A 24,897-nucleotide genomic window follows, 5' to 3' on the forward strand; every position below is an offset into this window, starting at 1 on the left:
GGTAGGATATTTTTTTATAGGTATGAGATATTTTATTCATTTGGTATATAAATACTGTATAACAACAAGCACTGAAGAAGGTATAGACAGCAATGAAAAGAACAACACATACATAGCATAAAAACCAACACACATCAGATGGAGTGTTTACTAGCATGTAAGAAGCTGCACTGCCGCCCCCTACCTTCTGGGTGTTTGAAGGGTGATAGTAAACCAGCAATATAGCATGGGTGTTATGAGAAAATCTGCTGTTATAGAAACAGTGTTGGGTGAAATCTGCCGTTATGACCTCAGGTATGAAATAGCCATACAAGCAACAATGCAATACAATCAAATCTGCCATGCTGTTTAACCACTTCCAGACTGCCCGCCGTCAATATACGGCGGCTCTTTGAAGAGGAATATCATTGTTATGGCATCAAATAGCAGAGTGAGGGGAAGATGGCCCCCGCTTGGCTGCATAGCATTGGAGGGCGGAAGTGACGTCAAACGTCCCTTCTGCCCAATGCTCTTGAAGAGGATTTTTTTTTTTTCAAATGACATTTTTTTTTATTGCATTTTGGTGTAAATATGAGATCTGAGGTCTTTTTAACCCCAGATCTCATATTTAAGAGGTCCTGTCATGCTTTTTTTCTATTACAAGAGATGTTTACATTTCTTGTAATAGGAATAAAAGTGACCCAATTTTTTTTTAAAAGGACAGTGTCAAAATAAAAAATAAAAAGTAAAATAAATAAGGAAAAAAAAAATGAAAGCACCCCGTCCTGCCGAGCTCGCACACAGAAGCGAACTCATACGTAAGTCGCGCCCGCATATGAAAACGGTGTTCAAACCACACATGTGAGGTATCACCTTAACCGTTGGAGTGAAAGCAATAATTCTAGCCCTAGACCTCCTCTGTACCTCAAAACTGGTAACCTGTAGAAAATTTTAACCGTCGCCTATGGAGATTTTTAAGGGTAAAACTTTGTCGCCATTCCACGAGCGGGCACAATTTTGAAGCGTGACATGTTGGGTATCAATTTACTCGGCGTAACATTATTTTTCACAATATAAAAAAAATTGGACTAACTTTACTGTTGTCTTATTTTTTAATTCAAAAAACGTGTATTTTTTCCAAAAAAAGTGCGCTTGTAAGACCGCTGCGCAAATATGGTGTGACAGAAAGTACTGCAATGACCACTATTTTATTCTCTAGGGTGTCTGAATATATATATGTGAAAAATAGGCCTGGTCCTTAAGTGGTTAATTGTACATCTTTCTCTCAACAAGTATGCAAAACAGTAGATCTTTCCCCATGAATTTGCTTCATTGACAAACACAGCCCCAATTGTCCCAGAAATGTCCTTTAATTTTGAGCCTGTTCAAGAAATCTGATCAATATCCTGCAGCCAATAGCAGATACCAATCAAATGTAAGGGCTCAGTGTGAATCATGCATTTATTTATTATCTCTATAATGTTCAGTCATATATTTGTGATCATGCTTCCTTTGAAAACACTGCATTGCATTCAGTAATAATTCATTATGATTCTCTGTGCAACCAATAACATTGTTTGCTTTTTATGCAGAAGGGAGAAAATCAGGAAAAGAGTGTCACCGATTTGGTAAGACCGACACCATGACTAGTACTTTCATATATCATCTTTTGTTTAAGATTGCCGTTCTGAGTCTGTGAATCTGTTTGTGAGAAGTTTGCGAATGGCAGAATAAATGTGTGTATTTTCTTATAGTTTGTTTTCAGCCGTTTTTAGCAGTTGCAGAGTGAGACCCTTGCTCTCTCTGGGTAAGCCATGCAGAGGTCTGACACGCCCCCTACTAATTCAGACCTATAGCTCCCCTCCACACCCCTCCACACCCTCCACACACCTCTACACCCACACCCCTCCACACCCACACCCACACCCCTCCACACCCACACCCCTCCACACCCTTCCACACCCCTCCACACCCACACCCACACCCCTCCACACCCCTCTACACCCACACCCCTCCACACCCACACCCCTCCACACCCCTCTACACCCACACCCCTCCACACCCCTCTACACCCACACCCCTCCACACCCCTCTACACCCACACCCCTCCACACCCCTCTACACCCACACCCCTCCACACCCACACCCCTCCATACCCCTCTACACCCACACCCTTCCACACCCCTCCACACCCCTCCACACCCCTCCACACCCCTCCACACCGCTCCACACCCCTCCACACCCCTCAACACCCACACCCCTCCACACCCTTCCACACCCCCCCACACCCCCCACACCCCTCCACACCCCTCCACACCCCCACCCCTCCACACCCAGTGGCCACGGGGCGAAGCGACGTTACATAACGTCATTTCGCCCAGCCATACCATTCTGCTGCAGTACAACTGCGGAGGCTGGTCGGCAAGTGGTTAAAGGAGAAGTCCAGCCTGAGCTCATTTGGCTGGGCTTCTCCTATGGGTCACAGTTTTGCACTCCTGTGACCAGTTTTCAGCAGAGAGCGCACTGAAGTCCACTCTCTGCTGATGTCACTGGAATCAGTCCAGGCACCGGGTCATCACGACAATAAAGTCGGGATCTGCCAGGTGCCTGGACTGATAGCCGTCTCAGCGAGCAACTGAGAGAATGAGACGGCCGTTCCGCCCCCTCCACAGCTCGGCGCTCCAGTGAGTGCGGGGGAGGGGGGGTGGCAGAGCGGAGAGCTGCTGACTGACAGGCAACAACTCTCTGCTCAGGGAGCTGAGAGAATCGAGTCATCGGCTGTGTATTGATCCCTTGGTTCTCAGTACAGAGGCGCTGGGGGACAGATACTGGGGGTATACTGCCAAAACACCTTCATTTTATCTTCTCCAGGTAGTGCACCCTGTTTCAGTCTCTCCAGTAGAGATAGGCTCAAGTGTGTTTGAAACCCCACGTGCCCGATCCCGCCAGGAAGCCGACATTGTACAACACTAATCACAAGCAGTGAGACGTTTCCCGGTTCGCAGCTGCACAGATCGGGAAATGTCTCACTGCCTGTGATTTGCCATGTGCAGTGTCGCCTTCCTGGCTGGATCGGGCACGTGGGGTTTCAAACACGCCCAAGCCTGTCTTTACTCTCCAGGTTCCCTGCTGGTGGGCTGTGTGTGAGTCACTGACAGTCTATCACGTAGTGTTAAAGATATTTGGAACCTTTATTTCCTGTTCACTCGGCAAGCTTCTGTATCATCGTGACCTGGAAGTGACGTCTGACATTACTTCTGAGTAGTCAGCCTGGATCACATCAGAGACCCCATCACATCAGAGACCCCCATCACATCAGAGATCCCCATCACATCATAGTCAGCCCCCATCACATTAGAGTGCCCCCTCCCAAAAAAAAAACTCTTGCGCAATCCAAAAATTATATGTCACCCCAAGTGATTTTTGTTCATTAAACTGCTGCTAACACTTTAAAAGTGTTCCATGCACTTTCAATATAGGATAATATCTTACTGTTTAATGACTTAAAGTAAAATAATATATCACATCAAATAACTTTTCCTAGAAGTGAAAATCTTATTCCACATACTGATAAAGCGAACACCAGTGACGTCAGGACAGTAAAACTATGAGTATGAAAAAAAGGGGGGAACTAATGCGCAAACCACAGGGGACCAGACAAATATTCTAAAACCTGACAAAGTAGCTGCCAACATAAGAGTGTTCTCACACCCGATAAAAAGCAAATGGCAAAAAAGTTAATGTGGCGCTTACTTAAAAAAATTATTAAATAATACAACCATCTCTGAAAATTCCAAAGGGATAAATCCAGAGGGATAATGTGTCCTTACATTGATCTCTCATTAAATTGTATAGCCAGAGATTAGCAAACCAATGCTATAACAATAAATGAATAAATACCACAAGCCGGAAAATAAATGAATGGCTAGGTAGACACTTAATGACTAAAATCCTACAAGTTGAATGGAATCCTAAATCATGATGAGATGAGCAATCAAAAAAATATAAATAAAATAAAATTATAAATAAAAAAATTTCTAAATAAACAGTGCAACAAAATAGTTAATAAAGTGTCTCCAAAATAAATATGACAATCTATGCAAATCGCAAGAAGGTGTGCACAAATCGCAAAGGTGCAACACAATGGTGCATGCAAGAAATGTGCAAATTAAGCAATCTGTGCAAATAAGGCAGAAAAATAATGACAAAAATTATTTACATGTAATGAATGAAATATTAAATGGCTGACTGTGCAAAACCGCAAAAAATTTACAAATTATGCAAAAAAGTACAAAACTTGTGTAAAAAATACCAATGAAGTAGATTATATATTGATAGTCCAAACAAGGTGCTTAATGCTTAAATAGTGAAATCATCAAGTGGTGAAATAAAACACAAAAAAGAAGAAAAAAAAAAAAAAAAGAAAAATAAGAAAAATATAAGGTGAAGAAAAGTTCCCATACACAGTGCAATCTGATTGTGACAATCTTCTTCAATGTGAATTTGCAATTCATCCAAGGAATTCCAGTGACACCTTTCAGCCAATCTCCAGTGTGTTTGGAAAGTAGTTCCCCCAGCCTCTCACCTCATATCAGAGCAAAGTAAGCCATACTGACAGGTTCACAATAGCCGATCCGCTCCACAGCCCCCTTGGTGGCACCGCTCCTATGGACAACTATGAGTAAGCTTGCATGTGTCGGGAGGTCAGCTGTATGGACATATCTCTAAGTGGCCAAGTGAGGATTGTACTTGCAAAGTCTTTCAGCTGCACTGCACTGTTATTTAATGCACAGACATGTGTGAGTGTGTATGGGCCACAATGCCCCCTGGCCTCTCTGCTTCCTAAAATTGACCTCACTGGTCTTGGGGGGAGCAGCCCACCCCAGCTCACTTTGGATCAGGTCCTGAACCTTCTGCATACATACAAATATAAGTCCTGCTAGGCAACCTATGCTGAAAGAAACACACAGACTGACTATGCCCTCCATCTGAAAATGCTAGTTGCCTGGCTGTCAGGCAGTTCATTTGACTTCAATTTTTATCACTCACTCTGAACAAGTATGCAAAACAGGAGATCTGGTTTCATTTTGAATTTAGATAATTAATGCCTGCTCTCTGTAATTGAGCTAGATACATTTGGCCAAGTAGCACAAATGGATCATCATTGAGAGTCCTAAATATCTCTCAGCACAGGTTTCTTTTAATAACTGGAGACTATGCATACAAAGGTTTGCACTTTGATGCCAACCAGAACTTCATGGGCTATTGGACCACATTTCCAGTAGTTTCTATTACTGTCAGTACCTATAACTGTACACTAAATGCATAGATTTAATTATTGGTAAACAGGAGGAAAAGGTGGTAGCTATTTGTTGTATACAAAAGTTTATTCTGTATATCCCCTATAGTGATTAGATATAAAAAATGATTTCTACTAAATAAAGTATTTGTTATTTTTTCAAGATTTTTAAAACGTGTTTGCCTAAAACGTTGCCGGTAAGATTTATTTATATCTAAACAAGTTATTAATAAAATTTGAAACATTTTATTTTACTCCACAATTGTGAAATGTATGTTTTTAGTACATTAAGTACATTTTGGTATATTATATATAGTTATTCTTTTCATGAGATTGTATTATGAAGCTGTCTTCAGAAAATGTCTTTTTTTTTAGAAAGTATGGCCAAAGCTTTCAAAGGGTCTCAGGAGTGCGCTTACATTTGTTCTCCTGTGACCCAGATTCAGCAGACAGTAGGCTAAAGCCCACTGTCTGCTGACATTACAGAGCTGCTCCAGGCTCTGGAAGCATCCTGACCATATTATTGGGATCCACCCAGATGCCTGATCAGCACCTGGCTCAGCCTCTAAACACACTGCTGAGGGTTGGAGCCAGACACTCTCACCCCCTCCATAGCACAGCACTCCAGTAAGCACTGGAGGGGCCCTAACTAATGGTCCCTAATGAAATAGACTTTTCACTGGTCCAGCCAGTGATGGAACGACCCCATAGAAAAAAGGAAGTGGCTATTTAGTGATCCTGTCACTAGCACATTATCACCAGCACATGATATGGCCCTTATAGCCAAGAAAAAGACAAACATCTGGGTCAATAGTTAGGGGTGGATTAACTAAAGGCAACTAAACTGTTCACTATAGTCGACTGTCCTCCTTCATCCAATCATGTGCAAGCAAAATTGCTCTTTTTTTAAAATTTCCTTGCATATGATAGGGTATTCTTTGCAAGTAAAATTATACTGCATTTTTGGGGAAAATTCCCTTGGAAGTGCAATTTCCTTTGCAAAGTGAACAGCCTATTTGTGTCTAGTGCATCAACCCGATCGGAGGTGAAGTTGACATTGTAATTGTGTCTTTCATCTTCCATCCCTTTTGTTGTAATTACTTACTTTTTCCTGCCACCACCTTATTCACCTGGGAGGGCCCTAAGTAAAAACTCCTGTGTAAGCTAAGTGTGTAAGGGGGAACTATGATTGGGCAGGTATTTGCACCAAACTGTACATGTCCCCTCCCCGCTTTTTCTTGGATAGGACAGCTACCCACCTGTTGGGTTGGACCACCTTCCACCATATTGCGTCATACACCTGGCCATAGGCCCACTCATGACATCCCTAGACTGATGCTTTACTATTTGAGAATAAAGGAATGTCCTCACAAAAAATGCACTTTCCACACTTTACTGTAACTTTACGAAGATTTCCATGACATCTGACATCACATTTGACGTACTATGAGAATTCTTTGATGTGAACATTTACGGCAGAACACAAGCACATATCTTTATGCCATCTTCAGCTACACCTCCATTCCTCTCCTTGGGAGCACCACATATTTGGGACCACTTCCCTATGTATACTAAGTCCACAGCATTCTTTTCCATCCCTTCGTCTCTCTCTCCTTGTCCTTTCTATAGCTCAGCTGGGCACGCTCCCAGATGGCACACTCATTCCCAGGCTTCCACCACTGCTCGCATAAAAGGATTCTAACCAGGTCTCCTGTGGTCTTTTCTAACTTGCCTGGGACTTCAGCCCTGCAAAGGTCCTTTAGATAAATTCTGCAGGAAACCACATCTTAGTAGCTCTGGGGTATCTCACTCCCATACCCCGTCCAACTAGGGCTCCGTTTACTGGCATTTATATGGGTACTAACCCTGCCCATTACAGCACAAAAGGAGGTATTTCTCTAAAAGGGGAGCTAACACCTAATTACAGCTTCCCTTTGCCATACTATACTTGGAACAGAGCCATTTAGCAGCAGACAAACTAACTAATGTACACCTAACACCCTAGCACCCATGAGTGCCAGCCTGTGTTTGAACTTACCTGGGCTAAGGACCTTCCTGGTGCCTCTATTTGACAGTGCTAGCCCCTGCTGATTTGCCATTCAGGCATTAAGCAATGAATTATGGGAGGAAAGGGAAAGGGTTACATACTTGAAAGTACAGAGTATTTTTATAGGGCAAAGAGGGCAGCTGAGGAAGGTGGAAAACTATCCACAACAGAGAGAGCACTCAAGATTAAAACACACAGCTCAATCCAACACTTCCCAGCATACGTTTCCTGTAAAAATCTTATCATGAATGAAGATCACTCTCCCTTTTCCTATGCCACTCCTGTGTCCCTGAAACTGGCACAATTCCTATAATAGTGACTATATGTCTCTTTATATTAGTGAAAAGTGCTTATATTGTACGGAGCTTAAGTACACATAAGGTATTTGCTAATTCCTACAGTGAATGTTTCTATATTCAGTAATGAGTTTATAGGAGCATAGAGATCATTAGTGAAATATAAATTAGTGAGCTAATATCATTGAGGGTGCAGCTTGTCACCTGGGGGGGGGGGGGTTAATCTTGGACAGAGAATAATTACACATGATGTGAACTCTTGCAGTCTGAGCGGGAGCATCTGTTAAGCTGCGGTGGTCTAGGTGCAGTAGGCGGGGACTGTGCCCGGTGTTATGATGGCGACTGTGGTCACTGCAAATGACTTTTCCAGACAGAAAGTGGTGCAGGGAAAAGAGGAGCTAGCTCCCTCTGTTGGTTGGAGGGTGGAAGTATAGGTTGTGCTTGTTTGCTCGCCTGCTGCCCACCTCTCACCATACAGCCTGGCACCCAGCAGGCCATGGACCAGCACTGGTTAGCTGCCTAAGGGTTGAAGCCCTCTGATCTAGAGGGTCTGCTAAAATTTAGGTCTTGTGATGGGTTTTCTTTAAGAAGTGTCATGGGCATGATTTATATACATTAAATGCAGTACTACTTTCAAACAGCGGGGGGGGTTGTTTCGATTTAAACTATGAAACTAACAATTCTGTCTCATAATTTGTCTGTTTAGTCCTTCGGAGTTATGTGGTTATAGTATTCTTAACATAAACAGTCAATAATAGTAGTTACAGATTTAGTTCTTCCTAGCTACTAAATAACTTAAAGAAGAATTGCATGCACTATAATTTGCGCTCCAAATCCCCACAGCTTCACTTTAACCTTTCCAAGACCAGGGGTCAATTATACCTAGATGCCCAGCCCAAATTTAGCAACATTAACATACATTGGTTAACTTGACAATAACTATATGAATTTTTTGCCTACTTAATATGTTATATTTAGATTCTAGGGTCTTATAATGCATGTGTTTGGTATGCTGTTATAATAAAAAACCTGTTCTGTTTTTTTATCATAGGGTGACAATGTACAAACATTTTTTAAAAATATATATTTTTTTACAATTTAATCTATTTTAATTTTAATACAGTAATTATATCAGATGAATACAATATCAATGAATGAAAACTGCAGGTGGAAAACTTATTTTATCAATTAAATCTATCTAGCCGGCATGTGATCACGTGATAGGGAACAAAAAATTATTAAGATATAAATGAAAATTTAAAAATATATAGCAATCACAAAACAGAGCTGATGTGTCTTACAGTACCACAGAAAAGGTAAGGACTTGTTTTTATGTAAATTGTTCATAGATCACCTTACTCAGGACCTGTGGCATTTTGTGAATCAATGCAGAAAACCAATGGGGGGCTAAAAACACTGAGCTCCAGCAGTACACCATAAGAGGAAATAAAAAAAGTCACCTAGGTGGATGAGGGATTTTAAGCAGAGATCAGTCAGCAGCCTTCCCCTCCTTTATAAATTGTGGTCATAGATACTCATGTAGATAAAGATTGTCAAAATACAACAGGCACAATAGGCACAGTGGGAGATTCATCCATCTTCTCTGTATGGCGTGGATAACAGTCTGTTAGTTATTTTTCAGGCTGAACAAAAAAGAACTACCAGTGGAAATCCAGGTTAATTTTTGCTTTTAATGGTTCATTTGGGTTAAGCTGACCCAAACAAACTATTTTCATTGCATAACGAGTCAGCCATTCAAAATGAATGGGCTGAAATTGCACTGCAGTGAACTCCATGTGAATCGCACAGGAACATGCAGTGCATTCATTCGCGGTTCCTAGTATGAATTGGCCCTAAGACAAAATCTACCCCTGCAGTATGGGTCCCCACACTGAAGGGTTAAATACTCGTTTAGTCTAGGGGCGCAAGGAAAGGGTGAATTACTTACCCTATCCCTCAGTCTGGTAGGCTCCAGAACCGTTCTCTTCTACTCAAAGCTGCGGGCTGCCAGCAGTCCCTCAGCATCATCATTTACAGTGCAGAGCTATAAACCCTGCATTGTACACAGAGGAGGCAGCTGCATAGATGGAGGAAGCCTGACTGAGCCAGGAATAAGGTAAGTATTACACATAATGCATGCACAATTAGACTAAACAAGCATTTAACCCTTGCAGTGCAGAGGGTAGGTTCACTGCAAGGATACATTTTTGTTTTCCTTGATTTCAGCTTTTACTGACTTTCCGCAATTTAACAGACAGTTGCGAACAATGGAGTCGTTATTGGACTCTTAGGAGCCTGGAGGCTTGGTCCAGCCGCCCCTATATGGATCCACCAATGGTGCTCAGTAATCAGGCCATACAATTTTTCCAGATCCTGTGCCTACAAGTGCCTCATTATTAAAAGTCAGCTCCGCCTCAGCTTATCACAACTTTTATTTTCAAAGACTGTTAAAGTATTCATCAGAAGGTAAATTTGTCTAAAACAGAAGACAAACAATTGTATTCACATAATTTCATAAAAGAAAAAAGTTTTCATCTCTATATTTTTTATAGCTGTATGTGACCACTTATTAGTTCTCCCCACAAAGTCCTCAGGCATGCAAACCTTAGTAATATATATCTGAGAGGGATGGTTTAACTTTGGAAAAAAAAGCAAAAAACATTTTTGAGGAATATACTGTAATGTAAAAATGTAAACAATGCAATTTGAATTTACAAATAGTATTGTGAAAAAAATGTGTTTTTTTTCAGAGTGACATTGCTGGTATAGCGGTATCATTCATTAATGCCGAAATTATGGTACGTTGTTACTAAAATATTATATTATATAGCATCTTTCTTTTTCCTGCTTTTAACTAAAGCTAGCTACACCTAGAAGATTTTTGAATGAAAATTTGTATAAAAATCTGGACAGAAAATCCCAGTACATTTGATGGCTTGACAAATGTCGCTCTAAAGTAGTTTGAAATGTAATTTGCTTTTAACATTCGGTTTTGGAACAAATGGACTTTACTGAACGAAATCCACAAACATGGTTTCAAAATTGTTTGTGTGAAAAAAAATTTCCATTCTGTTTCTTTGAATTTTCTCATCACTGCAGTTGACAATATACATCAATTTGACCCCACTAAGGATTAGAAAATCAAACGATCGCTCTAAAAAAGAAAAATAATTCAAATGAGCTTCTACGAGTGTATAGCCAGCTCTAGGTTTCCTAAAATCAGCCTGCAGAAATTGACAAGCACTTCCCATGCATTGCCTGATACCAGAAAATGCTGAAAAATAAGCAAGCTACCTATATTATACACAAGCCACTCATTCAGAGTCATTGTGTTTACCCACCCAGCACTGAAACTTCCATAGGGGGAAGATTTCTATGTTAAATTAGGTGATGGCTTCACCTTTTTTTGCCCAGATCGGTTTGTTGTAGTTACCAGTTATCACTCTAAACTACTAACACCACCGGTGTTACAAACTTTTGAAGGGCCAGCTCCAGCCGACTAGAAAGGGTTGAAGAAGCTTCCCCCTTGCTTTGTGTTCTGCTGGCAGTGATTCAATCTTCAATGGCAACACAAGCAAAAACAAAAAAATGTTTTTTTTGTAGAGTATGGGAAAGAAAGTACCCCTGTAAGCTTTGTATTGCTGTCTGTATCACTGTTGTAGATTTTCCCTCACTTCCTGTCTGGTGAAATCATTGACAGTGGGATGGGGAGTGAGTCACAGACAACAATAAAATCTGGACTTGGACTTTATTTGTAAAATTAATGTGTAATGCTGCCACCCTATTGCCTTGCAAACTTGTGAAATTGACTGTGCTCAGACCACAGCCACATGCACTGTCAAACAATCTTCCAGAAGAAGGTCGGCAACAAGACATGTCATCTGTATTAAATCTTCTTTATTTATTTTAAATCCACCCAGATATGGGAAACAATGCACAAACATTGACGTGTTTCAGCTAGGGTGGGCCTTAGTCATAACTCATCAACGTTTGTTCATTGTTGCCTCTACCTGGATGGATTTAAGGTAAATAAAGAAGATTTTATGCAGATGACATGCCTCTATAGCTAACATTCTTCTTGTAAACTTGGATTTTATGGTGTCTGTCAAATGCAGTATATACTGTTTGTGTATATAATATATGTATATCTATTTGTGTATGTATGTACAGTATGTATGTATAATATATATTTCCTAATAGCATATTTATTTTTCACAGAAAAATGATATGGTTAAGGATGCATTGCAAAGTTTCGTTTGTCCAAAGGTAAGAAGTACATTTTTTTGTGTTTAATTTGAATAAATATGCATTTTTCTTTTGTGGGTATGAATACCAGTAAGATCTTGAAAAAGCATAAAATACTTGAAACTGTTTTGTTGTAGTAGTAGTAGTAGTCTACAGTACAGTGTTTCCTTTATTTATTTACTAAATATTCTTTCAGGAGTTTAGGAAACATTAGTTATATTTCAAAATAGAGCTACTAAATATCCTATCAGCCTTTGATGCCATAGGTTTCATGATAATGATACAAACGAAATAAAGAATCTGCATGGTGGTGAATTTATTCATCTTGTACTGTCAGTTAGGAATTTATACCATTTGCTTTCTGCAGTCACTTCACTTTTATGGCTTTTTACCTAAGGCAGGCCAGATTTTGCCATTGTTTTATTAATTTCCATGTCATTTTCTCTTGGAAGCACCATATAGTCAGACATGTAGATTTTTGTGAAGAGATTGTATAGTACACCATTGTTGGGGGAGGGCATGCAAAAAAAAAAAAAAAAAAAGAGAATGGCCAGTAACGGCTTCAGAATCAGAATCAGGATCAGGGGTAGTGTAATGGTTTGAAGTAGTGTGGCACAGAAGGAGAAACAGTGCAGATCCAGGGTTGAAATCAGATAGAGAACCAATGGAACACTCACCTCCCCGGACACATATTATATAGTAAAAGAACTAGGTTTCTTAGGTGGCCTGATACATTGCAGATATGTTTCAAACAGAGGGTCTGGACTGGTAGGCTATGTTCTCTGTAAAAAAAAAAAAATACTAAAGTCTTTGGTATGTTAAATATAGAACACGAAACAAAAAGAGACTAAGGTGCAAAACACACATGCAGTGATGGGGAATATTCAATTAAACAGTGAATTATCAAACAATGAAGAAATCATGAAACAGCAATCTGAACACCATCTGATTATAATGTGTTTTGCTTGTGCTCACTTGCAACAGTCGCAGCAACATCTGGATGGAACCTGACAGATCTCTTCATGAAAACACATGAAAAGATCGGATTCAGAGCTTGCAGATCATTCCATATATAGTGGCAGAGAGCTTGTGTTAGAGATCCATGGCCACTAGAGGGAGATGTGCCAACAGGCAGCTTCCTTGCTTCTCAGCGGTGCTGCCCCCTCCCAACTGCCTGTACATGAGTGCTGTGCAATGGGAGATGACAGCTAGGATCACACCAAGGGCTGGGGACGTGGTGCTGGCTTCCAGGCAGCTGTCTCCATATTTTATGTACAACCACATTTCCAAGTTGGGACACTGTAATATCTATATAAAAACACAATGCAATGTTTTTCATATCTCATAAACCCATATTTTATTCACAGTAGAAAATAGAAAACATATCAAATGTTTAAACTGAGAAAATGTGCCTTTATTAAAAAAAAAAAAAAAAAAAAAAAAAAAAGGTAATTTTGAAATTGATGGCAGCAACACGTCTTAACAAAGTTTGGACAGGGCCCTGTTTACCATGGTGTAGCATCCCCTCTTCTTTTAACAACACTTTATAAATGTTTATTATGGGTTTATAAAATTTGCAAATCATTGCATTCTGTTTTTATGTAGATTTTACACAGCATCCCAACTTTTTTGGCTTTGGGGTTATAAATGGATACTTTGTTTCAATAAATAACTTAGGCTACATTCACACCTACGCTTTCAGTGAACATGCATGTTCATAGAATGCGTGTGTCCCATATGTGGTGCCATTCATTGTTAATGGAAACCCAGACATGGCAAGCAGGCATTCATTTTGTATGCCTTTAAATGTGTGACAAACACATCAAAGTGCCTGTGTTTATCGCATGTAGGGCAGCCCATTAAAATTAATGGGCTGCTCTATGCGTGTAGCGCTAAAACATGTGAAAACACACAAAAACAAGAAAATGTGTTCAGAAACGCGCGTTTACAAAACACTAGATGTGCACATAGCCTTATGGTTAGACTCAAGAAAATCAATGAGTGTATACAAAGTAAATAAAGCTCTATATACAATGTTGTGTTAGGATTTCTAGTCCTTTGTTGAATATCACACCAAGCAAACGTATGTATTATATATTTCACACAAGAAAAAGAACCATAATGTTCATCAATCACAACTGTACATCAATCAGAACAATATGTATATCACAGTCTATTCTCGACCATAACAGCCCCCTTGTTATCCTCCACCTTCACTAAATATGTGCAAAGTTAGACGATTACCCTATCTGGTAGATCTCTTAAACTACAGGAGGTCAAAAAAAGCCTGATCAGAACAGCATCACACTCCAGCAATGGAGCTGCCTTGTTAAGGAATGCAAACAACTTTCCGGTCAAATATCCTCTTCTGCGATGTCACCATCTCCTCAATGCTCGATAGAAGCATATAAAAAAAAGGGAAGATTTAATGCTCTCTGTTTAAATGCTATTTATTGTACAAATCCAATTGCGCTTACAGTGTAGCAGTCTCAGACTAGGCATGTATACCAAGCAGCTGGCATCCTCAGGGGGCTCATTCACATATACAACACTCCTGTCCTCCTGACGGGTTGTTCGGATAAGTATGCCCACTCATGGAATGACCTCACAATCAGCACCCTGCTTTACGCGTTATGTACAGGGACTTCCTCAGAATCTGGGAAGCTGTCTACCAGAGAGGGTACGATAAGTGTCAAACTTTGCACATATTTGGAGGATAACAAGGTGACAATTGTGGTCAAGAAGAGACTGTGATAAGCATACCATTTTGATTGATGTATATTGTGGCACTGATATATGTTGCACACATTTTCTTGGTGTGATTTGCAAAAAAGGACTACAAAATTCTAACACAGCATTGTAATATAGAGCTTTATTTACATTCAATACAGTACACTCATTGTTTTAATTGAGCACAATTATTTGTTATTGATGCATTTATAATTTATTCAGGTACAATTATTTGCAGTTTATGCATTATTCACTGCTTATTATTAACACTAATTTATTTATATGTTTTTTTTTTTTCTGATTTATACTTGTGGAGCGCTGCACCATAAGTTTTTTGCAATTGATCAAAAGTTTGTTTGTGTGGAGAAATGTGGGATTCTAATTTACTGCAAGTTTGAGTTGCTGCACGGTGATAGACATCTTATATAATTATGGTTATACTACTGAATGGAGTGCTTTTTGTGCGGTGAGATGTTCCTCTAGTGGATCTTTGAAGCAAACTCTCTGCTAATAAACAGTATATGGATGATCCGCAAGCTGTGACCTTGGTCTTTTCACGTTTGAACATTTATAGCAGATCTGTCAAGTTCCATCCAGACTTCACTGAGATTGTTACAATTGGACACAACACATGATAATCAGTATTGATGTTCTATGGTTTCTTCAATGTTCAATAACTCACTGTTTGATTTATTATTCCCTGTCACTTCATGTGTGTTTCGCGCATTAGTCTTTTTGGGATGTACCACGGGTATCCTCAGGCAGTGGAAGATTTGGCTGCAACATTTATATATTAGACATTTCACTGCTTTTAGTGTTTTTAGCACTTTTAGAGTGCTGGGTTGCAATTTTTTTGTCTGCAGTTAAATATAGATTTGCTTTCTTTTCCTCAACCAGAAGCCTGAGCAAAGCCAATCTTAGGTAAGTGCCATCTGGAGATGCGAAATATATCCATTGATCCTCGTTTTTTAAATCCAAATAATATTTTACTTAATTATTAACTGCTTGAAGATACATGAATGTATTTTTATAATTGACTGTTTTTACTATTTTATAACTAAGTAAATCAAACAAATGTTTTTTTTACAATGCCATGGCCATAAATTTGGATGGACAGTGAATTGAACAGAAATCCAAGTATTCTATTTAAAAGTAGTATTGAAATAAAAACACATATGTGAACAGTTCATCAAATATGAAGTTTTTTCAATAAATGCCTGGGCAACGGAGTTCACTATCTGTGCCTTTTAACACAGGTAGTTTAACAAGTAGAGGAGATCAGCACATCAAAAATGCCACAAATACTTTTTTCAACAGATTTTATACAGACCATTAGGCTGGATTCACATATATGCTTTTTTAGTGCTTTTTGCATTTTGCAGATTTGCATTACAGAACGTGTTCCATAGGAAACCATGGTACATGGACTGTAGTACAAATCTGCAAAATTCAAAAAGCACTAAAAATGCATAAGTGTGAATCCAGCCTTAGATTCTTTGCTAGAACCTTATGGCTCAAAACACTAAAGCTGGCTTTATACAGATCGAATCTCAGTCAGTTCAGCAGGGACCTGTCAAGATTCGATCCATGTATGGGCAGGCTGAAGGTAGCCAAGTCAATCCATTGATCAACTTTAGTTACAACCAGCATGACAAATTCTTTAGCATACGATTATTGCCAGTGGCTATAGCCGCTAGCAATAATCATTGTTTTCACAATACATTGTGAACACAATAGTTCTGCAGGAGGCATATAGTCTGTGTTGATGGGGGAATGGAGCAATTGTTGCAGATCGAAAATTGCATAATCTATGGCCAGTCTTACTCTGTTGGTGCCCTTAGTATGTGTTAGAATAGAGTTGCCTTTTTGAGGAATTTTTTGATGTTGACCTCCACATTATAGTAAATCAAAACCATCTGGATAGAATAGAGAATAAGTGCAACCTGTAAGCAAAGAAAAGTTTTTGAGGCCTAATAACATTTCTACAAATATCTTGTTGTCTATTCCATACTTAGGAATAAAATCAGGCATCACGAAAATTAGTGCTGGTGGTAAGGGGTGCAACCTGGGCACCTACCAAGGGCCCCAAGTTTCTAAGTTTCACCATCCTTCAAATGAAGTTCGCTTTCAAAAATATTCAGGAAAAATGGTCTACATTTGAGGCCAGACTTAAGTTTCTTCTGGCCTGCCTCATACCTCCCATTAGCTTGCTTTTATGAAGCTTCTGAATGCATCCATAATTGACTTTTAGAAGGGAAAAATAGCAGTTCAGATTATATATTAAAGGATATGCTAAATTCACTAAACCAAGTAAGCACTGCTCCTTATAACCCACTTGAAAATCCAAATCCTCCCAAACTGCTACAACATTTGTCAGAAGAAAACAAACACCCGAGAACACCAGCTTTTAGTGTATAGAATTAAATGTATTACTCAAGGAAGGTCTGGGCTTGTACCTGGATTTTCTTGAAATAGTAATGAGCAACTAAGACAGCGAGAGAGAATTGATAAACAGTGTCTGAGACAAGTTCTATCTCAGCTGATGCCCTTGCCCATAGCAACAAGTCAGCTTCTATCTTTCTTTTTTTTTTTATCCAGCTAGAAAATAAAAATTTAAAAGCTGAATGGCTGTGGTCCAGTAAAACAATGTTTGTCTCAGACCCTTTTTTTCATAACTAAATGACATTTATAATCTTTTAAATTTTAGAATTTACTTGTTTTATAAATCATAAATTCAGATCAAAAGCAAAAAAATTGAATGTCTGTATAGACAAGCTCTAATGTTATCTACCCATATGCAGTGTAGCCCACATGTACCTGACTCTTCTCTCCCTGTACCAAACAATGGCCACTCTGCTGATGCTCAAATGACAGCTGGAGGTTTTGTGCTCCTGCTCCCCGCTTCTGGCTGATAACAACCAATCACAAGCTGGCAGAGGGGCCTTACCTACCCACTATTAATTCTGCAGTATTAGAGTATAGACTAGTATGTATCCAGGCTATGGGGGATGATATTGCAAATCATTGCACCCTATGGAGAGAAGTGAGTCATACATTAGGCAGCCAGCAGTGTGTGAGGTGCAGTGGGATGACAAACACTCTGCCAATCCCGTGTTTGCTTCACTAAGTGCATAATTCAACACTTTGTACTATTTGGCTGTGATTAAGGCTCAGTTCACATTGGTGTGATGCGGGAAGCCCTGCGAATTCACTGTGGGTTCCCACATCGCTCCCGACTTGCAGGCAGTTCACACTGCCATATGCGAACCGCTGGGAGTGTCAATACGAAGTTAACACCCCCGAAGTTGACACCCCCAGATAGGTTCGCATATCGCAGTGCGAACTGTCAATTCGGATGTGAATCAAATCGCATGGATGTGTACACCCATGCGATCCGATTCTGGTGCAGACCAAAAAAAGGGTCCTGCACGACTTTGGTCTGAATGCCATGCAAATTCAGCCATACAATCTGTATGGCTGAATTTGCATCGCACAGACATCGCATGTGATTTACATAGCAGTGCGGTGTGAATTAAATGCAATGTCGCACAGCGCTCTAATGTGAACCCAGCCTTAAAAGTCAATAGAAACTACTTCCAACTCTGCCAGGACTCCTGTATGTCCCCCCATTAGCACCTGGTATAAATGACCCCCAATTACAAATCTGATTATTGTATTTAGTTTATCACAACTCCTCTAACATTTGAAGAACATACCCCAAATAAAAGACTTATAATAAAATATGATTTAATATGTACAATACTGATATCACATTATTCTTTTACAGGAGCTCCACTCTTTGTGACATGGAAAGAAGATCCTTCACATGGATGCAATCAAATCCGAAAATCCAATCAATTCTCTCTGTTCATTTGCCTTTTTTTCCTAAATCAAGTCTCTCTAAATTAATATTAGAAAGTTGTCTCTACTGCTTTTCAAATAATTGATTAATAAATTCATTGCATATCAATCTATGTGTTACTAATTTCTTCTCATAGTTTTCTTCATTTGTGATGTGAACATCTCGGGTAAAAGAACATACGTTAGCCAGTATTAACACAGACCTATTAGTAATATTATATTTATTACTGCATTAGTTATACATATTATAGTTAGGGGTCTATTCATCAATGCTATCAGACGGAAAATTATGGATAGCCTCTACAATTGATATTAATGAATTAACAAGATCAAGAAAGGGTTGCACCATCATCCACATTTTTTTTAGAAATAAAGGGGTTGGAAGTCTGGTCCCCAGTTAGGTCTCACCAAAAAGAATAGGGGGCAAATGGACTATCTTAGTACAGTACTATGAGGATAAATTCAAATGTATGAACAATCGTATAAAATAGTACAAAAGTTTATTGATACATAACACAACAGAAAATATCAATCAATAGTAAATTAAAAACATAGGTGACAGTCCAACTAGTTTCGCGGACTAAGCCGATTCATCAGGGAAGAATTGCTATATGCTATCAGACAACTTTCACCCAAAGTTTATACACTTTTTACATTGGATTGTATTAGAAACACACGTGATTCTTGGGTGAAAGCATTGACAAATAAACCACTTAGAGCCACATGTCTTATTACATGAAAATGTCACCTGTAAATTCTCCATTATCCTTGCCAAGTATTGTGTCAGGGCATTAAATTACAATTAACAACTAGAAAGTTACAGAGGAGTCTCCAGCATATGGTATAAAACAGCCCAGGTAAACATCTTAGCTATGCAACTACTTTCATTAATCACTTCAGCCCCGGAAGATTTGGCTGCTGAATGACCAGAGCATTTTTTGTTATATGACACTGCGTCGCTTTAACTGACAATTGCGCGGCCGTGCGACGCTGTACCCAAACAAAATTGACGTCCTTTTTCTTCCCACAAATAGAGCTTTCTTTTGGTGGTAATTGATCACCTCTGCGGTTTTTATCTTTTGCGCTATAAACAAAAAAAGAGCGACAATTTTGAAAAAAAAAACACTATTTTGTACTTTTTGCTATAATAAATATCCTCATTTTTTTTTTTTTAAAAAGCAAATTTTTTCTCAGTTTAGGCCGATATGTATTCTTCTACATATTTTTGGTAATAAAAATCTCAATAAGTGTATATTGATTGGTTTGCGCAAAAGTTATTGCGTCTACAAAATAGGGGATAGATTTATAGCATTTTTATTATTATTTATTTTTTTTTACTAGTAATGGTGGCGACTTGCGATTTTTATCGTGACTGCGACATTATGGCGGACGCATCGGACAATTTTGACACATTTTTGGGACCATTGGCATTTATACAGCGATCAGTGCTATAAAAATGCATTGATTACTGTAAAAATGTCACTGGTAGTGGAGGGGTTAACACTAGGGGGTGATTAAGGGGTTAACTGTGTTCCCTAGTGTGTGTTCTAACTGAAAAGGGGGATAGGACTAGCTAAGGGAGGAGATAGATCGGTGTTCATACTTTGTATGAACACACGATCAGTCTCCTCTCCCCTCAGAGAACCGGGATCTCTGTGTTTACACACAGAGATCCCGGTTCTCGCCGTGTCACGGGAGCCGGGCACTCACATCAGCTCCGGGGGCGGGCACGCACCCCTAGTGGCCACAAATAGAAGCGACGTAACATCACGGCGTTTCGCGCAGCCGAGCCATGTTGCCAAAGTAGAACTGTGGCGGCTGGTCGGAAAGCCGTTAAAAATTGAAAAAAAGTATAAAAGTGATATTTTCTTTTTTTAAATTTCTTTCTAGTAAAAGTGATCTTTAAAGTGTAAATTCACTTTTACAGAAAATCTGTAAGGTGACCTTACACTGGACCCCAATAATTGCCCCTAAACCTCCCCCCGGTCACGCTGCACCAGACTGATGCGATCCTCTGCTGTCAGACAAGGAAAAGCCGAGGATTTGAAACCCCTGCGGCTCTACCACGTGTCCGTATCGCTTAGAATCCCTGCAGTCCGTACTGCCTAATTGGCCAGCACTGTCACATGGACGCCACTGCCCAATCAGAAGCTGTCTAGCCCATGCTGTCAGCACTGCAACAAGAGGAGAGAAAGCCACCAGGATTTCAAAACCCCAGACCGGTGAAGTGGCTTTTCTATGTCTGACAGCGGGGAGGGGAAATCGCAGCAGTCTGGTACAGCGGAACCAGGGGTATGGGGAGGGGGTCCAGTGTAGGGTCACCTTGGAGATTTTCTGTAAAAGGTGGACTTACTATTTAAGTGAACTCCATGCACAAAAACTGTCAAGTAAACATATCCCCAAAACAGCCACGAAGAATATAAATCCACTTTGTGTGCCCCAAATGCCTCTGCAAACTCAGATATTACTATGTAAAAGTAGCTGTGGCATTATCACTGTGCTGCATATAGCTTGTTATTAGGGTTTTTTGGATGTTTATATATTTTAACTTTACATGTTTAATAAGCGTTTTCTAGTAATTAATATAGAATGTAGCCATGACATAAAGCGTTGTGGAATTTCTAAACAGAGGGCACATCAGAAGCTGCTGCCAGACTGTCTCTCATTTAAAGACCACACAGTGCTGTACAGAGCAGACAGAGAAGATGGAAGGAAAAGGAATTCATCATTTAGCTGACTCATTTCGCTGTGTGTTAATAATTTGAGCTTATTAAACACTTTAAACCACAGGTTGAGTAATGCAGTTAGGGTTAGCCTGGGAAACACAAAAAAAAAGCCTAGAGTGGGCATCACTAAATGGCGGCCCGCGTCCGAGCTACTGCTCTATCTGGACTGCCACGATCACACCATTTAGCTGCCGCTTTTGTCCCCAGCCTCTGCTGCTGTCATTAGAAGAGCAAACCGCACGAGGTGGGACAATTCTGGCTTGGGGGCGGGACCAACATCTGAATTAACTTTTCACGTTAACCAGAAGGTGATTGGCTGCTAGGAAGGAGGCGCTCCTAGCAGCCAATCACCAGCTTGCTAATATGAAAAGTTAACCCGGCAGCTTGGGCGCCCCATCCAGTGCTGCTGTGCCTCCACCTTCAGTTTAGGATTGTCCTGCCTCCTGCTCTCCGCTCTGTCAAAGGTAGGAGAGTAAAGGGAGGAAAGATGGAACTGTAAAGGATGGGGAGCGGAGGTACAGGGGGGCAATGCTTTGTGTGTGGGTGGGGGCATGTAAAGGGGAGCAATACTGTGGGGGGATGTGAAGGGGCAGTGCTTTGGGGGTGATATATGAAGGGGGCAGTGCTATCGGGGCAACATGTGAAGGGAGACAGTGCTTTATGTGTGTGTGTGTGGGGGGGGCAGGTAATGTGAAAGGGGCAGTGTTTTGGGGGTGATATGTGAAGGGGACAGTGCTGTGTGTGTGTATATGGCGGGAGGGGGTGATATGCGTGGGGTGGTGATGTAAAGGGGAACAGTGCTGTGCGGGGGGAAGCGAAAGGGGCAGTGCTGTGGGGATGATATATGAAGGGGGTAGTGCTGTGTGTATATGGGGGAAGGGGGTGATGTAAAGGTAGAAAGTGCTGTGGAGGGGGGGGCGGATGTGAAAGGGGCAATGGTACCATTGACTCTTAAACATACTGAAATACAAGGTGTTGTTTCCCACACATGGAAATTGCATGGTAAAAACGCACCATGCAGTTTACATGCGGCTGCATTTTTAAAAAGGTGCCAGGACCTTTTCCCAGCAATGGATTGTCATGCTTGCACATCTGGGCTGTGATGTAAAGAATCTGAGTCATCTCACAAAAATGCGATTCGGACCTTTGCTTGAAGAAAATTACTAATCGGACCTCCGTGAATTTTAATTCAATACCCCTGGCCTAGAGCTTAACATCTTTAACCACTTGCCGACCGGCCGCCATTTTACAGTGGCAGGTCGGCTCATTCCCGCAAATCGCCATACTGGTATGTTGGCTCCTTTAAAAGCCATAGCAGGCTGCTGCACGACGGGGGACCCACGACATAGGCAAATCTAAAATATTTTAAACACCAAATTTTGTATTTACCTGACAAACATTTAAACATTTTTATGAAAATATTAAAACACAGAACATTCCTTTTAGGGCTTATAAATAGTTCTTAATAAATATGCTTTTTAAATAGAGACATGGGGATTCTGTGACGGACCACCTGGCACCCCCCCGGGTGCATCCACCAAACAGTGCCTACGGCCCTCAAAACCCTTCCAGCAGACCGATAGATAATAGCAGCCCTTTACCCCATGCATCATACACAGACAGGATGTTGAGGTAATAACCAAAGGAATAATTTTTTATTAAAACTTATACCCCCCAGGAGGACATTCCCCTCTTGGGGATATTAGCATAGATAAAGGTAAAATGTAAAACCAGTAAAAACATGACAGTGCAAACTTCAAACAGCAATCCAATTAACAGCTAACTAATTATTAACCAGTAAGCTAACAGCTAGGCACCTAGACAAGTCTTAATTAGTCAGGGAATACTCACCCCAGACAGTCTGGCAACAGTCTCACAGCTGCAAATAAAAAACCCTAAAACACTATAAGGCTACTGTCACACTGAGGCGCTTTGCAGGCGCTAAAGTGCTAAAAATAGCGCCTGCAAAGTGCCCTGAAAGAGCCGCTCAATTCACTCCAATGTGAAACCCCCGAAAACATCAAAACTCATAATCAATTAACCACACAACCATAAAAGTGATAACTTATTGAATTTACATGAAAAAAAAAATAAATAAAGTTCATATCAATATAATAATATATAACCTCCAATCTCCCACATGTTCTTATCCAATATAGTTGTACACAAATGTAACTTATGTAGCACTTAACCCCCGAAGGAGCTGCTGGATAAATTTGGGCTTAGCGTTACCATCTTCACAGTGTTCGTTGTAGGGGGTCCCAAAATAGATATTCCATTGAAAACACTGGCTCAAACACTTAGTCCTTTTTGCAAGTTTTATTGAAGAAAAAAAACATATGCAATAGCAGGGTAAAGGGTGAAAGGGATTCAGGTACCTTAAATATTTCGGTTAAAGGTCATTTCTATGTTCAGCGAGCAGCACTTCCACAGCTGGATTTAGCAACCATCGGATAGGTCTCTCTCACCAACCGATGCAATGCTCGAATACGGTCTCTGCCACAGACCTAACAATCTTGAGTGAACAGATTATTGTGTTCGATATGGTCTCTGCCACAGACCTGACAATCCTGAATAAACAGATTGCTGTGATTGATCTCAGATCTCCAGCCTTATGCTTGGTCCTCTCCTGAAGAGTCCTCCCCTGGTTACTACAATCCCTTTCTTCTTTCCGCAGGCCAGACAACAAAGAGACCATCCAATGGACCAATAGACCACTAAAACTTTGGGCCTTCTTCTAGTAGCCTTCTTCTAGTAGCTGAGCCTCGGGTCCGTCGACCCCAAGGTCCGTCGACCCCAAAACAATAGTGTCTGCCCCTTAAATACCCCTACCCAGAATGCACAGCGGATGAACCACTCCCACCGAACTGTCTCTGAGCAAAGAGTATTCAATATGTCCAACCAGACTGTATTTACAACATCCACCAATGGTAACAGCACCACCCATGGTCGGTTGGAAATTTGCACAGTCCAGCCAAACTGGTACAGAAACCAGTAAATTTGGGTAATAATAAACTGAGCCGAACTGTAGCTTCAATTAACTTAAACTTGAAAAAAAAAAAAATAGCGTCTGCTCTTCAGGAGCAGGGCGATACACTTAAATCAATAATCAAAATTTTATAGAATCCATTAGTAGTTCATAAGAAGCCCATGTACTTATTGAAGCTAAAAGCTTCAAGCAACACTATGCTCAGGTGTGCACAGGCACTTATAATCTCAAAGTGTTCAAATGTGAAATCTTTAAGTGCAGTCTGTTATATTGCTGCAGCAAAATGGGCATATGATGGAGGAGAAGATGGGCTAGCCTTCTACCCACTGATTATGACCCATTTACAGGGATACAGGGGATTTTGTCTGCTTTTCCTGGTCAGAGCATGGAAGAGCCGGGTCGGGAAACCCTTTGACTGGGAGTATCTACTGAGTTTATGCAGCCAGGAAGTCCCCAGAACAGTGGTGCGCCTGCAGAAACATTGTATCTGACAGGTCGTGTAGACGCATCTTCACTGGGGATACGGAAGTCTTCTTAGGCATATTTCTTATCTTGCCTGGCTGGTCCTCGAGAGCTGCAGCATGACTGGATGATAGAAGCCAGCAGAGCTTCATCTCATTCTAAGATCTGGGATAAATCCCCTTGCAAAGTGCAACCTCACTTGCACAGTGAACAGCTTATTTGTCTTTAGTAAATCTACCCCATATTCTCTATGTAGATTTGAA

General features: G+C 40.5%; 1 protein-coding gene across 1 annotated transcript in view; it reads left to right on the forward strand.

Moving 5' to 3' along the window:
• LOC141103452 (uncharacterized) overlaps positions 1–18,566 on the forward strand; it is a 52,905-nt gene extending 34,339 nt beyond the window's left edge. Inside the window, exons 10-15 of the mRNA XM_073593066.1 lie at positions 1,572–1,607; positions 5,443–5,475; positions 10,372–10,419; positions 11,840–11,887; positions 15,494–15,517; positions 18,384–18,566. Of these exons, the coding sequence (XP_073449167.1) occupies positions 1,572–1,607; positions 5,443–5,475; positions 10,372–10,419; positions 11,840–11,887; positions 15,494–15,517 (189 nt within the window). The 3' untranslated portion in view covers positions 18,384–18,566. The remainder of the gene's footprint in view (positions 1–1,571; positions 1,608–5,442; positions 5,476–10,371; positions 10,420–11,839; positions 11,888–15,493; positions 15,518–18,383) is intronic.
• The last annotated feature ends 6,331 nt before the right edge of the window (positions 18,567–24,897 follow it).

The sequence above is a fragment of the Aquarana catesbeiana genome, linkage group LG07 (assembly GCF_042186555.1).
Source record: "Aquarana catesbeiana isolate 2022-GZ linkage group LG07, ASM4218655v1, whole genome shotgun sequence".
Lineage (NCBI taxonomy): Eukaryota > Metazoa > Chordata > Amphibia > Anura > Ranidae > Aquarana > Aquarana catesbeiana.